The sequence below is a fragment of the Mauremys mutica genome, chromosome 7 (genome assembly GCF_020497125.1).
Source record: "Mauremys mutica isolate MM-2020 ecotype Southern chromosome 7, ASM2049712v1, whole genome shotgun sequence".
NCBI classification, from domain to species: Eukaryota; Metazoa; Chordata; order Testudines; family Geoemydidae; genus Mauremys; species Mauremys mutica.
The window spans coordinates 34,569,813-34,585,239 of NC_059078.1; the positions used below are offsets into that span (position 1 = coordinate 34,569,813).

Genomic DNA, 15,427 nt, shown 5'->3' on the forward strand with positions numbered 1-15,427 from the left:
CAAGCTGAGTTAAGGGCCCACAGAGGTACTGGGGCTGCAGAGGGGCAGCCCAGGTATAGCAGAGGCAGCTGGTCCAACCCCCTTGCTGATGATGTGTGGTTTAGAGACTGCAGTCTGCCCCAGGGAGAGGGGGCTGGATGATGACTGGCAGTAGCCACTGAGGCAAGGTGGGGATAGGAGGTTGGGGTTTCTCCTGGGAGGGGAGACCTAGAGTGAGGGGGTGCTGCAGTGGGCAGAACCCCTGGGCAAAGGGAACAGGGGTCTGGAAGGGACAGAGGGGCCAGTGACAGGTGAGACATCAGCTGGCAGAAGGTGCTCAGGAGCTGGAAAAGAGCTAATTTCCAGGACAACCAGCAGGAGGCGCCATGTTGGTGATTTGTTGCCCTGCCACATATGGGAAGAACACTTGAAGGCTAGATAAGCACCACAAGTAAATACACAGCTCTCTTGGTTACACACAAGATATTGGACTTTAACCAGATACCTAAAGCAGTGCAATCCCAGATGTGGAAGCAGTTACACTAATATAAACATGCTTGTTGCAGTATTTTATTTACTTCCAGGAAGGGGAATAAATTACCCCAGGAGAAGGCACCTTTATACCAATATAACAATATCCCCATTATGAGTTGTACCAGTAACTACAATTACCTGACATGCCCATCCTTCACAAAAATGGACTTGGTGATCTATTAACATTGAGCTTCCTAATTACATTTTAGCCATGTGTTAAAAAAAAAATACCCTAACCAAAAGTTATCAGTACAAAAAGCTGTGTTTAGAGCAGGCCTGGTGTAGTTCTAAGCTTCTTATCTGGTTGGTACCTAAATTATATGTGAAATTCATGGAGGATAGTAGGGAAGTAGTCCAAGAGCCTGTTTGTAAGAGTACTTACAGGCCTTTCCAAAATACACTTGAAAGTAACCTTTTACCAATAATTCCATGGCTTGTCTTTGTTTTTACCATCAGGCAGAAGGATACCTGCCCAAGGCAGCAGCTTAAACATAAGCCAAAACCAGCTCTCAGCTATTGCACTGGTGTAACTAAGAGCAGAATATGGCTAGTCCTGTGTAAAAGTAGTCATGGAAATAAAATTTGTTTCCTTTCAATGTGTAAACCAGTCAAAAGAAAAATAACTTGCCCCAGAAATTTAAGCACTTTACCAAAAAGTCAACTTGCCAAATGTAGCATCAACGTCTTTACAGACCTTTCATGTGAGTAAAGGGAGTTTGGGATTTGCTAGCATGAGTAAAAAGATTGCGAATTAGTCAATACACAGCACATATTTACTCTGTGCTGTAAACAACTCCTTCCAAAATTAAAATTCTTCTAGGCACGTAGTTCAATTACCCTAAACATTAAGGCTATAAATCTTTGCTTTAAAGATCTCTGTATGCTGCTTGAGACGCTCTTTTCATTCAGAACTTGTTTACATAACCAAATATACTTCAGGCTGTCTGTTTACAAACAACATGAGCACATCTCAGTCACGCCTCTTAACCTGGTGACTAGAGTGAGCTTGGGGAGAGTCTAGTGTCCAGGACTGGTTCTTTGGGCTCTGATCTGTCTCCATGTGACCTGACCAGGCAATGTCCTGGCTCGGCTTATAATTTGGGGCTTGATCACTTCCTACCACAGAAAAGCCCAGAGGTAAGGAAGGGGGGCTAGAAAGATCAGTGAAGTTCACCTCACCAGATTTCTTGGTTCTCACCAGATTTCTTGGTTCTACTTCCCTCAGGCAGGAGAGGTTTTAAGGCTGACAGAGCTGCCAGCTGCTTCCCTAGCCCAGAAAAAGGAGTCAGCCATGTGGAAGTGTCCCCAACTCTACTGGCCCTGTCCTAGCCCAGCTGAATGGTCCAGGAGTCTTACTGCCATTGGCAGACTCCTCCCATGGCTGTGCAGCAGGACCTTCAGGGGAGAATCCCCAGCAGTTACAATGCTAGCACAACATTCACTCCATGGAGGCATTGGCATAAGTATCTTCTGCAATGAGTCAGCCAAGGAGCATGCTGTGGAGAAAGGCTGATCCTCAGCTCCACCTCAGCCCACAAATCCCATGGCTTCTGAACACTGTGGTGCACCATAGGAGGGATGTACATAGGGGAAACAGGAAGCAAGGTGGGATGGTACAAAATCCCAGAATGGCGCACGCACACACACACACACACACACGGCCTTTGGTTATGGGGCTGTTGTGTGGCAACCTTATGCTTATAACATTGGTTTGAGATAAGTGCATTCATTCACAACATAAACTTTAGCCCCAGCAACAAAACTGGGAGATTGTGTTGTCAGGAGTGTGGTTTGTTTGAATAAAATAACCAGGATAAGCAGAAAGAAAAAGCTCCTTGGATTTTTGTTTTGCTCTTTAAGCCAAAAACACATGAACCTATGAACACATGAATTATCATTTATATTGCAGTAGAGTTCCCAGCAACATTCCCTCTTGCAGACCCTGAGGTAGATTCCATCCCTTGTTAAAGGGGCACTTTCCGAGACCAGCAATGAAAATAATATAGAATATAATATAGCATACTCCTGATTTTCTCCCTCACAGCCCTGAATAAAGAGAAAAGGTAGACCAACCATCCTCAAATAATGCCTTTATGGCATGTGAATAATAATCACTTGTTCACCACTTACACCAAAGATATAAAATGTGTGCAGTCTTCTTGTAGCTGTACTGGTCCCAGAATATTAGAGAGTCAAGGTGGGTGAGGTAATATCTTTTATTGGACCAACGTCTGGTGGAGAGAGACAAGCTTCAGGTCCCAGAAGAAAAGCTCTGTGTAGCTTGACTGTCTCACCAACAGAAGTTGGTCCAATAAAAGATGACCTCATCCACCCTGTCTCTCAAATACATAAATGAAAATATATATTGTTCTGTAAATCCTAGAGTTAGAACTAACGATTAGCTATTTCCAAATCTCAATTTAACATGGACATAGATTAATAATACAATCAATCAATCTATTTATGCTTGAATGCACCAGTTCTTCCTTTTACATGTTCCCAGAATTATAATGAGCTGCTGGTTGCAAATATACTGAAGATGGATTGTGTCATTGTTTTATAACCTAGCTTCCCCTTGCAGTTATAAACTAGTAACAGAGGGGAGTTAAAATCGAAGAGAGATACAGTGTTCTGTATTACACAAACAGGCATGGTTTCGGCCACTCAGAGTGGAGGAAAGGTATACAGTTGCTAAAGCCACTAATTTTCAGTGATTGAAATATGCAAATCCCTGTATTCTGACTGGCCACTGCTCTCAGAACTCCCCCATCCAGATCATGTGGTGTTCAACACTGTTTCGGCTTTTCCTGTAGTTTAAATACAAATTCTTTTAATCTAATTATTGCTCAAAATATGTAACTAGATTATATTTTATTACTATAATAAACAACAACAAATTTGCTTCCTGTTTACTCCGCAATCACCATCCTGGGCTTGCAAACACCTCCTCACTCATCCTTGGAGTTTATTTAACCCGAGATACAGATATAGCTTTATAAACAGGAAGCAACCGCACTCTAACACACACACACTTCAGATTATGTCTTCGACTGGCTGTATTTGCAAGATAAATCCAGGCACAATAACAAAGCGCTCCCCTCCCAGGAACAGCTTAACATTTTGCTAAATGAATAATAACCTATGCGGAAATAAGACAGATCGAGGTAAATATGTCAAAAAAGTAAGTTGCTTTAATGAAACCTCACGTTAGTTCTGAGGAAAGAATACGCAGGAAGCCAAAAGTGAAAGTTGTAAAAATGCCTGACAAATCAAGATTGGTTACATCATTGGTCTCGAGTACGGCTAGTCAACATTTTATGCAGGAAAAGGGGGAGGGGGGGCGTGAGAGAAAGAAAATGACCTTTATGAAAATAGTCTACATTGTCCAATTTTTTCCCATGAGCAAATCATGCTTTTTTACTATTTAAGCCTTAAAGTGTTTCATACACTGAAAACTGGGTTTTCAGCAAATTACCGTTTTATAACGATTTTGATAACGTTTTCATTTTTTAAAAAATCATGAAAATAGAAAGACAAAAGAGTCCGTTTCAGACACTAAGGAAGTAAACAACTTTTTCTTTTTTTTGAAAGCGAAAATACGGTTTTATTATTCTACCAGCTCTGTGTCGAGACCTGACCTTATTGCAGGACCAGTCGAGGGACACTACTAGGAATTCTTGTCCCTGTAACCAAGTGGTTTGCTTTCTTGTATTACCAATAATCTAGGAGCCAGATCCGTCTGTCCTGACAAAGGAAAAAAAACCCCACTGACCTTGCAGAGAGTTCTGCCTAAACATTCAGACATGAAGTGGGATATATACACATGTCCTCCTTGCTAGGGACACTGAGTTATCTGGTATTGGAATTATTCCGGACAGATCCATAACTAACTGGCAGAGCCTTCAAACACAGACAGCAGTTTCTTCTCGCGAAACTAAACGCCCGATCCCTCAATCCTGAGAGAGTTTTCCCACTAACTTTTTTTTTTGGGGGGGAGGGGGAGGCTAAGCCCTTCATATTAATGTCTGTAGTCTGCTCTAATGGTACAATGGCTGGAATAGGAAGCCAACAATAAGACTTTCGCCTGAATGAGGAGTATTGGACCAAAGACTTGAAAACTGAATCTAATCGTATTCAGCGGAGCATATATCAGGACACTGTTCATTGTACTATTTACCTCACCCACCTTGTCTCTCACGTGACTGAAATGGAAAACACTTTGTAATATTTACAGAGCACTTTGCACACGTAAATTACTATATACATATTATAAATGTGCATCAGTATAACGGTATTATTGTAACATTATTACTCCAGTGGGAAGAGTTTAATTTCGCTCACTGCTAAATAACCAGAAATCAAACCAGACACCGAAATATAACGAATATATAAATAAGACCAGATAACACATTGTTTTTAATAAAAGGGGGAAGAACGGAGATTAAAATAACAATTCAAGTCACAGACAGGACGTTAGTAATGTTTTGCAAATGATCAACAAATACATTTTTCTAACCTAGCGAGTCAAAGCTGCATAGTTGTTTGAACGCCCCGTTTGTGCGCCTGGAAAGCCGCCTGCTTCGGAACTTTCCCCACCCCTGCCCCTCTGAGCTCTGTGCTCAGATCCCATCCCTATCTCGCTGCTGTTCCCTGCAGGCAGCCCTGAAACGCGCTACTCACTCCAGAGCTGTCAGTCACGCTGCTGCAGAGGCTGGATTCTCCACGTGTCTAGCAAGTGCACCTCTACCTCCTTCGCCTCTTCTCATTCACCTGACGCCGCCCGCAGCCTAAGGACCCGGGCGGGTCTTGCTTCTTCTGAATGCTGTAGGGCTGGGAGTGAGGGCCTGAGCTTTTTTTTCCCTCCCCTTTCCTGGGGATTGCTTTTTACCCTGTAATTTAATTGGGTTACTAACTACTCACTTAATTGGGAGAGGCTGGCCAATAAAATTAAAATCAATCAGTCAATCAATCTTTGCTGCAGGAGGTCAGCCACGGCAGCCATCCATACCTCTGATCCCCTCCACCTGCGATGCCACCCAGAGAATGAGACACGTGGCCAAGGTGTTCACAAGCGCAGACAGCATCGCTCCCTGCAGCGCATTGGGGATTGCAGCCGCCTGCCATAAGCGGAAGAATTGTAGCGGTGATTGGCACGCTGCAAAGCTCTCCACTCCGCCTCTGGGGAACTCCTTCCTCTTATCAGACCGATTGTTGTAATGCCCCGCGATTTAAATGATCCATGTTCTCAAGGCACCCATTTGAGACATGGATCCTGCAAGCTGAGCTCTGCATAACCTCATCGGCAGGCACCAGGCCTGCCACACTTGTAATGCCAGACAGTCCAAAATAAATCAGCTAATTCAATCCACTAATAATCATGCAAACAATCCATTGCACGGAGTTGGGTCCCGCGCAGTTAGTGGGGGCGCTCTCGGTTTCAAGAGCAGCAGGCTCGGGCTCCTGACCTGTTTTGCTCTGTCCCGAGATTTAAAATAAAACCTAGAGTGAAATGCCCACTCTGGAAGGCAGCGAAAGGCTGGGTCCAGCAGGGGATGTTCTCTGCTTGTCTCACCACGCCCCAGCTGCGAATCAGACTGGCTGGCTGATTATTTTTCCCGTCAACAATTAGAGACCTTCCTTTGAACAGATTAGATGTCATCGGATATTGACAACGTATTTCACCCCTCCAGGGATGGATGCTTCAAAGTACAATACGCAGAAAATTTCTCACGAAATAGTTCGTATTTGTATACAACACACCTTCGGAGAAGAAAATGACTGCCTGGCGCGCTAGGATGCCCTCATTTCCGTCAGGCCCGGGTGGGGAGGAAGGAATTAAGATGCTTTAAGAGGTCTCCAGAACAAATGTTCTCTTTGCTCTCTCTGGTAGACCAGCAGTTTGTTTCCTGCGGCGTTTTTGTTTTTAAAGGACAATTGCATGTTTCCGCAGCTACGCTGCGATTTGATAACTCAATAGAAAAAAAAGTACAATCTGTATTCAAACAGGCAGGATCTCACGCTATTCATCTCAGCAGTTAACAAAACAGTCCCCGTAACATAGCCCGGGCATGGAATCATTGACTATATATACTACATGCAATAGGTGAAATATTAAGATTCTCGCAGCCCGTGACATTTACGAGTTGAGAGTGGAACCGGGCTGGGGGGAGCTATAATTCACTGCAAGGAGTTCAGCAGAGCCAACAGCTCTCTTCCAGCGCTATCACCGAGACACCTAATCAGTTTTCAAGCTTGCTTCGTACTTTCAATACTCCACCCCGGTGGAATTAATAGCTGGCGGAGATATGGAAAGGAAGCGATGGGCAGCCAGGGTCCCCAGGCGGCGGAAACCGGTGTCGCCCAGTTGATTTCAGAGGAGTTAAACTGACGCACACCAGCTGAGAACGTAGGCAGAGTAGTCTGTAACTGACGACTCCAAGAGTCGGAGGAGCAGAGGGCAGGTTGTGGGCACAGACCACCTGGATGGAGGCATCATAAAAAATCCCTAGCGCGCAATCCTTCCCCTTCCCTCCCCCGCCGACACCTCTAATTCCCACGGCTCATCTTAATGGGGAGGGGGGGAGTCAGACAAGCCAAAATCCTTTACCAGCCCAAGAAGCTATTCTCTTACAACGAGCGAACCTAGGATCCGTGGTGTTTCCATCCGCCCATTTACCTGAGATGCCCTATTTCCTAAACATCATAATCAGCCCCAGACTCTTCTCTTTTAATGTGCGATTACGAGTCAGCCTCTGGGGATGGGGGGGTGTTCTATCTGGGGGTTCCTGAATATTTTTCTCTCTCCTTATTTTGAATAATCGTTTCTGTTGCCCGAAAAGGGCTCACCCGACAGAGCAGCATCCTAACTTGAGAGCGCTCTGTGTAGATAGGATCACGTGATGCCGTTGAACGTGGAGATATTCCAGGTAGCATTTCCGAAATTGTTAGACACAGATTCACACAGACAACAGAGAGGGCCCGTCTGCTTTCTACAGACTCTGGGTGTGGGCCCGAGCCTATCAGCCCCTACATTTAAGATAAAACAAATACCACCGTGTGTAAAGTATCATAGTGTTACCAGCAACTGATTTATTTTATTTTATTTTTTACAAAAAACTTCCACTTGCCGCACAGTGTTAAAATCATGCTGGTAAATTCGATGGAATCGAACATGCGTTTAGGAATCATTGAATTAATCCTCCAGATTTTAAAGAATGGGTGATTTGATACATTACAGGAGGCAACTCATCTACGTCACTCTGTTTTTGTGACGTATAGCTTTCGAACATTCTAATGTGCTATCTAGCTGTGTGTAACTTCTCGGCAGCTTCGAGGGGCCCGTTTATATCGTTTGGTTCAAGCTGTTTCACTGCGGATTTCTCTTGCTCGGCACTTCTCATAGTAAATGTCTAGAGCACTAGAGAACAACTGTTATCAAGAGAACTTTCTTTGACGTAAATGTTAATGTGAATATTTACATACTGAATTAATATTGTATTTTCAGTATATTTTACATGGTTTCGATTTTTTTGTGTTAATGTTTACCGGATACAAGAAAAAATACCATCCAGTTAAAAACTTTTAAACCGCTTCATTTCTCCTTAGAGGAAGTACGATGTGTGGCTACATGTCTAGTTAAAACGTAGCTATTTAAATATATAAATATAGGGGGAAATGGTGACACTGTTCCAGGGTGTTGCGCAGAGTAATTAAAGATCGAATTCGGTCTATAGTTTCAGCATTTTCTTAGAGACCCGATCATTTATACTCCATTGAAGTTGATGAGGGATCGGACATTATATGAGAGAACACACAAAATATGGCATACGGGAAATTAGTGTTGGTTTTATGTAGGCAGGCCAGATAACGATTTGCTTATTATTAAACCAAATAATTTATCAAACGCATTTTGTGCCATTTAGGAAGAATCATCGGCTTCGAAATCTTGTATATTTTAAATGTTTTGGTGGTCTTCTAAAAAATAACACGATAGCTAGGCTATCCACTTTCACATATTGCCACACCCACAGCAAGAAACTCTGTTTCGCCTCTAATTTAAGGCATAACATCATTTAACATATTTACTGTGCAGAAAATACCACTTTTTACTTGCTAACAGAAGTTATACGAAAAGCAATCAGTGATATATATATATATATATAAATGCAATGCGTGAAATATACTAAATACGGACTCGCGCCTTCCCAAGATGAGGGAAGTTGGGCCGAGTAAAGATTTAAGGATTGTGCCCCTTAAATCCGTGCTACTCTGCGGGTGAGAATTTACTAGTGAAAATGAATACCGTACTGTATCACAAATGGAAGAAATAAAGCCACAGGAATACAGTGTGTCTCTGGAACAGAGTTGTGTATCCTCTGTTTCATTATGATCTGTCAATTAACTTGTATTTGAATAACTAACAGGAAAACTGCTTCTACTAATACACAAACACGTTACCTTACTGAAAGCAACAGGTCATAAAATACTTTATTGAAATAAAGTAAATATCTTGCATTAACTGATCATAAAATGCAGTTTTCGGATTACTTGGGGCACCACAGGATTGTAGACAGCAAGTAGGCTTAAAATAACAGTAACAATCTCCTCCTGACCCTTTCAGGTTGTCATACAAAATACAACAATCTTCCATCTCAGAGCTCCCAAACCGATACAGAGAAAGAGAAACGGCTGTTTTTCCTTATGTACATGGGGGGAAGAAAAAGAGGGGGAAAGGAATCAATATTAAATACAACGGAAATCAAATGGTAATAATAATCCACTAACCATTTTGTCACCCATCTTCTTCCACCTTGCATCTTCCTGTGGAACAGAACGCTGCATGGGCCTTGTCTATTTATCCTGCTCCTCATTCCACATTGTGGAAACTAGGTTTTAAAATAGAAGGGAGTGCATGAGGCCTAACAAATGCATGGCACACAAGTCTAAGGATCAGTCCACTGCTGCGGGTGGTGTGTTTCTCATCGTTAATCCAGTCTTTAAAATGTTCAGGTCTCGTTAGAGAAGGCACTTGATCGATGCTGTTTTGTAAGTCTTTGTGCTGTTTGGCACGCTCACGAGGCATCCTTGATTTTTTTATTTTGATTTTTTTATTCCTCCTGGTTGACTTCACAGGGCGAGTTTAGGCTTTCCGCTTGTTTCTCTGCTTCCTTGGCTCGCTCCTGCTCTGTAAGCTGCTCGCTGGTTGGGATGGAGTTTTTCTTTGGACGGCCTTTAGGTTTGGTGGGAGATTCAAGGCCCCCGCCTTGTAATACCTGGAAAACAGAAGGACGTGCCAGAATAAAACCACGTTTAAAGGTGCCTGATACAAGGGCTTTATCCTGTTGTGAAAGCTATAGGCTGGCCTATATTACAGTAAAAAATTATAATGAGAATCAAAAATATATTCTATGTCCTCAGTATTTCAACACCAGGGCTGGGAGGCAGCCAACTAAAACAGCTTACAGCTGGCTTGAATCATGACCGGGGTTGCATTTACTGCTTTAACGGCTCTTCTCTACCTCTATAGATCACCTCCCTCAGCCCTTGGTCCTGAATATCCTGGGGGAGGGCGGGGGGCATATCCTCAAATCCCCGGAGTAGACTTGGCTATTGGTTTCTTTCCCCGTCTTCCTGTGCTCCGCTACGTTGTGCCTTCGTGCAGTTGCATTTTTACAAGCCCTTCTGCTGTTCATGATAGATGCCCCCTTCTGTCATAGCCAGCGGGGCTGGGTTTGCAGGCCTCTGTCACCAACAACGTAGAAAAGGGAGAGAAGATATATCCGAACAACGAGCAAATCAGGGTACACACAGGGAGATGTTAGATTCGACGAGCGAATAATCTAAACCCCTTTTCCTATTCCAGCAAGTGCCTAATGTTCCCTGATGCAATCAGATATCGGCCAGCAACCAACTCCTACAGGGGAAAAAGACCGAGGCTTCACAGACAGACAAGTAGCACACTTACTATTTTCTTCCATTTCATTCGCCTATTTTGGTACCACGTTTTCACCTGAAGTTGACTGAGACCCAGGGACTCCGCCAGGTCTATTCTGCAAGGCGAGAGAGGACACGCGTACTGCCATCAGAAAACCACCCACTTGCCAGTCAAAACCCCACTGCTCAGATAAATCCCAAACACCACTTCGCTCCCCTCCCCATTGGTGTATATTGTTCCTTAAGGAAGGATTCGGACTATCGGGCGTTCTCGGCCCTCTTTCCCCACCCCCACCTAGCTTCTGTTCAGCAGATATCTGAACTGGGGGAGGGGAGAGTGACCCAAACTAACCTGGGCTGTGGGTGGGTAAACATTGAACTAGTTTCCTTGGAGCTCTTTGATTCGCTCTGGGGATCACAAAGTGCCCCCGGGGAAGACTGGCTTCGCTTCATGGGCTGGTAACCCAGCCCGGCTAGAGCCCCCTGCGCTGCCCGCCCTCAGGCTGCAGGGCAGAACTGGGTTTATGGCTGGGAACCCAATAGGTACCGCCAGCCCGGCAGCGGCTCCGGGGCCCGCCCTCACCTGTCCGGCGTGGAGAGGTATTTCTGTTTCTCGAAGCGCTTCTCCAGCCCCATCAGCTGCAGCTCGGTGAACACCGTGCGGCTCCGGCGCCCTTTCTTGGCTTTGCTGCCCTGCTCCGGGGGTCCCGGCTCCAGCTTCCCCCGGAGGTGCAGCTCTAGCGGGAGGTGAGGGGATCCCGAGCTGCCCTGCAGTCCCGAACCTGCAGCCAGCAGGGCCGAACCCAGGCCGGAGCAGCCCAAGGGGGCCAGGGGAAATTTGAACACCGCCGCCTGCTCAGCCTTCAGCACCGCTGCGAAGAGAAAGACACGGTGAGAGCCGGCAGGAGCCTGTGGCACGTATCTAGCGCTCGCTTAGCTTCCCCAGATGCCAGCATGACTGTTGACGTGTTTCAGATATGCCGTGCCCATGTCCCAAGCCAGGCCCTACTACAGCTGAGAGGCCCCGGGTACCGCCTGGGAAAAAAGGAATAATAGGGTCAGATGGAAAAATGAAGGAAATGTGGAGTCCTGCGGGGAAACGGGATGGAGTTTAATGGGGGAAAATGGGTGACTTGCTGAGCTTTGTGGGTGGATCCAAAGAAACTAATACGATGAGCATTTAAAACCATCCAGCAAGATTTGAAGGGTTGGAAGGCTCCTTTTCAAACGAGTTTAATCTTCATTCGGTGTGGGGGGAAATTAAACTGGGAATATTTTATATTTCAACTGTAAAGCGATCGCGTTGTATTTCTGTAGTCTTGCATCTCTTAAACATCACCAGTACAGAAACAACGTGAACGTCATTGTTCGGGGGGAAATGAGTAAAGTGCAACACAACTAAGGAAAGGGGGGAAGATTAAAATATTTCCAGTTACGAGAATGAAACGTTCACAGGTCAATACTCTTAAATCTAAGTCTATTTTTTAAAAAGGTAGCCAATATTCTTCAGCCTAGTTCTATATATTGCTTAATGATTGATTTTTCCCCGTTTAGTAAATATCTTGCTGTAATATAAAAATCCCGATCCAAATATGATCGAATTGTTATTATGTAAACATATTTTTAAATTTAAGATAGCAGTTGATAATTAATAATTTGGGATTACAAGTGGGTATAATTTAAAATAATTTAGTATGTAATAGTACCTAAAGGTACAATAAAGGTCCTAGTTCTTGGCCATAGAATAAATAATCCATATAATAGAATAATATAGCGTACATGGACTGGAGGTTATAGCACTACTATATATATCTAATTTTAGTCCAAAGGCCCCGTATAGTTATATAGTATTTTCGTTCTTTGCGTTTTCATTCATTCTAATAAAATATTAATTTTGATAACAGTCTAGAATACTGCCACATTTTGCATGGCTTACTGTAAAACAATATGCTACAGAACGGGTTTATTCTAATTTAAATTCACAAGCAAACCCATCGTTAAATGTATTACTGAATCACAATCAAAACATTCAGGTCTAACCTTTCTCGATCCAAAATATTATAGTAACGCCTAACAAATTATTTTTTAACTGGCGATACTTCTCTGAACCACGTATTTAGTTTCAACTCTCTTATTTGATGTATAAAATCAAATTGACAAATGACCTCCTGGAAGTTTAGTTTGCTAATAGCAGGCTAAGAAACTATATAAACTTACAATTCAAGCATCCCTTCCCGGAGCCCCCCACATGCCCCTCACAAGTAGGAAGTCCTTTCCCTATTAATCTTGAGGAGGAAACAGCAAAAGACCTGGCTCAACGCATATGCAGAATTAGCTTGGAAATAATGAATAATTCATTCGGTATATTACAAAGCGTTGATGGGGGAGAAAATAAAAGTACAGTATGCTGCACTCGCTAGAGCAATTTAAATTAAAACACAAACCAATTATCTTTAACTGCCTCGAACAGCAAAGAAACTACAGGGATAATCAGGATTTTGTAAGAAAAATGTTTCTAAAAGGTTTTTCGGACTCCCTCTCCCGGGACTGAATATAAATTGTGTTGCAGAAGCAAGAACTTTTATTACCCCAGTTTTAGGAATCCGCTCCTGCTCCTCCTGAAGTCAACGGGAGTTTTGCCATGATATTTTATAAACATCATTATAATTGGTTTAACCCAATTATAAAGGAGCATTTGAGTTCGGCAGGTCTGTGAAAACCATTCCCCCCATAGAGCAATTGTTGCTCTGATTCTTTATGCAAACAATAAACTGTGGTTTTTTGTATTTTATTCTTTTTTCTATGATAAAGAAAGGTTTGGTTCAAGGTAGCTTTGGAAAGGACAGTTTTCAAAAGGCCAGTTTTCAAATTCAGAAGCCACAGATGGTTTGCTTATTGTGCCTGTAATATATTAGTAATATATTACATACGTCTAGATATATATGTTACACTCTATATATTACACTGTATATGCACACACGAGTAATGTTCTATGTAGTACATTACTAATACATAGACAAGCTCTATATTTGTCTCTCTGCCGTACAATACAATCATCATAACTTCCATGATCTTCCAGAGGCGTTTTCTCTAAATAGGATGGGACTCAGAAGGCCCAAACTTTCATAAGGCCCAAGCGTGTCGGCCTATGTTGAATTTAAGAAGGCAAAGAACCTGTCTGAAATACTTACAAACCGCTTACTCACATTACTAACCCAATCGTTTATTTTAATCTGTAGTGAATTATATGAGCTTCATTCTGAAAATAATCCTGACACGTAATGTGAAAAAAATGTTGGGCAATTCTTTGGCGGAAAAAGATTAGAAATGCCACATACTATTTTGAAAGGTTTTTTGTTTTGTTTTCCTCGTGTAATTACAGTGTGTAGTTTACCAGGCTAAGATTCCGTCCTGCGCAGAAGGAAAAAAAAAGTTTTTCCCAACTGAAAGTAATCAGATGGAATGAGAAGGAAACAGGCTGTTCCCTATGATGAGCCCCATAAAATCGGTTATAATAGAAGAATGCAGCTCAAACACTTGGGGAAAAGGGAAAAAGAACAAAGTTTGTTTCACGCCAGTTATGTACAGACTATTTAGATGTGTGAGAAACCTGCTTCTGTTGGAATCCTGTTTGGAAAAAAAAATCTTGTTATTTTAAATCATCCTTCCTGGGTGTGTGTGTGAGGTATTTGTTTGCCTGTGGCCTAAACTTCTGGCATGAAACTACATGAAAGGGATCGTCCTAGTGGCATATAAACACAGATCCGTGTGTGAAAGGCTCTATCTGCCGCACTTGGCCGCTGAACGGATCCCTGAATAAAGAGAGCTGCTTCGTGTTTCCACCATGACCCCAGCTCCCCTGTGCAGTGGCGCTTTGCCATCAGGCGCGCTGACAAACAGCGGAAGAAAGGTCTAAGCTTGTTACCGTCTGGTGACGACCCCCGCCATCCCCGGGACCTGCACTGCCCCAGGGGCCCAGCTGGTTCCCCGGGGACGGAGCTAATGAACGGGACTGTCACTCTGGGCATAGCGAGCCCCTGTCCTCCCCCTGCCCCTAGTCTGGGAGCCGCTGCAGGGCTGATGCGGACGGAGGCTGCTCCCCGGCCTGGGGGGGGGGGGGGGGGGCTAGCGAGGCCGCGGGACGTACCTAGGTGGTTGTGGTAGGGTCGGGCTGAGAGCAGCGCCTGCACCCCGAACTTGAGGAGCTCTCCCGCCGGCGCCGAGACCTTGGAGTCGGGATGATCCGTCAGGATTTCCTCGATCATAAAACTCCGGTAGCGATGCGAGCGGTGGTCAGGGAAGACTTCCGCGGGGAAATAATGCGCGGCTCCCAGGTCCAGGGGATGCTGCATCCTTCCCGCTGCGGGCCAGGCCCCAGGCCAGACCCCAGGGACGCCCCCAGCCCCTTTCCTCCGGGAGGCGCCGGCTCTCTCCGCCGCGGGCTGCACAGATCCTGCCGGGCTCGCCCTAGAGCCGCCCTCCGCCTGGTGCCTCTGGAAGGGCGCCCAGGGACCTCGGGCAGGCTTTGTCCATTCTCCCTCCTGGCGAAGCGCGCAGCTTCCCCGCAGCCCGGGTAGCCTTTCCCCTTCGGAGGGGCTCGAGGGGCCAGCGCTCGGCGTGTGCTTGCCCCGACCGCCCCCCCCTCTTCCTTCCCCGCTGCACCGAGTGGCTGAAGATCTCCTTAAGGAGTGAGCCCAGGCTGGAAAAGTTACAACCTCATGCTGCAGGAGGCACGTCATAGGAGAGCTCTTTCTCCGCCCCAGGACTGAAGACAGCAGCCTATTATATTCCTGACCTGAGTCTGGGACTGTCGGAGCTGGATGGGGGGGGGGGGGGAGGGCGGGCGGAGGGGGAGGGGAAAGAGGGGGGCGCTTAGTACCTGGAAACGAAAGGTTAAGGAAGAGCGTCTAACCTGTGCCATATAAAGCAAATTAACCAGCGATGCCCGATTTGAAGCTAAAGGTACTTTACAGCAATTACG

The 15,427-nt window shown here is 44.7% G+C and overlaps 1 protein-coding gene and 1 long non-coding RNA gene across 2 annotated transcripts in view; both read right to left on the reverse strand.

Moving 5' to 3' along the window:
* LOC123374749 overlaps nt 1-6,871 on the reverse strand; it is a 158,402-nt gene extending 151,531 nt beyond the window's left edge. Inside the window, exon 1 of the long non-coding RNA XR_006581183.1 lies at nt 5,194-6,871. This is a non-coding gene — a long non-coding RNA (uncharacterized LOC123374749). The remainder of the gene's footprint in view (nt 1-5,193) is intronic.
* Nucleotides 6,872-9,046: 2,175 nt separating this feature from the next.
* BARX1 (BARX homeobox 1) lies at nt 9,047-15,185 on the reverse strand. The gene is given in 6 exon segments (XM_045025062.1): nt 9,047-9,785; nt 10,478-10,562; nt 11,030-11,318; nt 14,594-14,994; nt 14,996-15,080; nt 15,083-15,185. Coding segments are annotated over 6 exon segments (1,128 nt in total). The 3' UTR covers nt 9,047-9,620.
* Between the last annotated feature and the right edge of the window lie 242 nt (nt 15,186-15,427).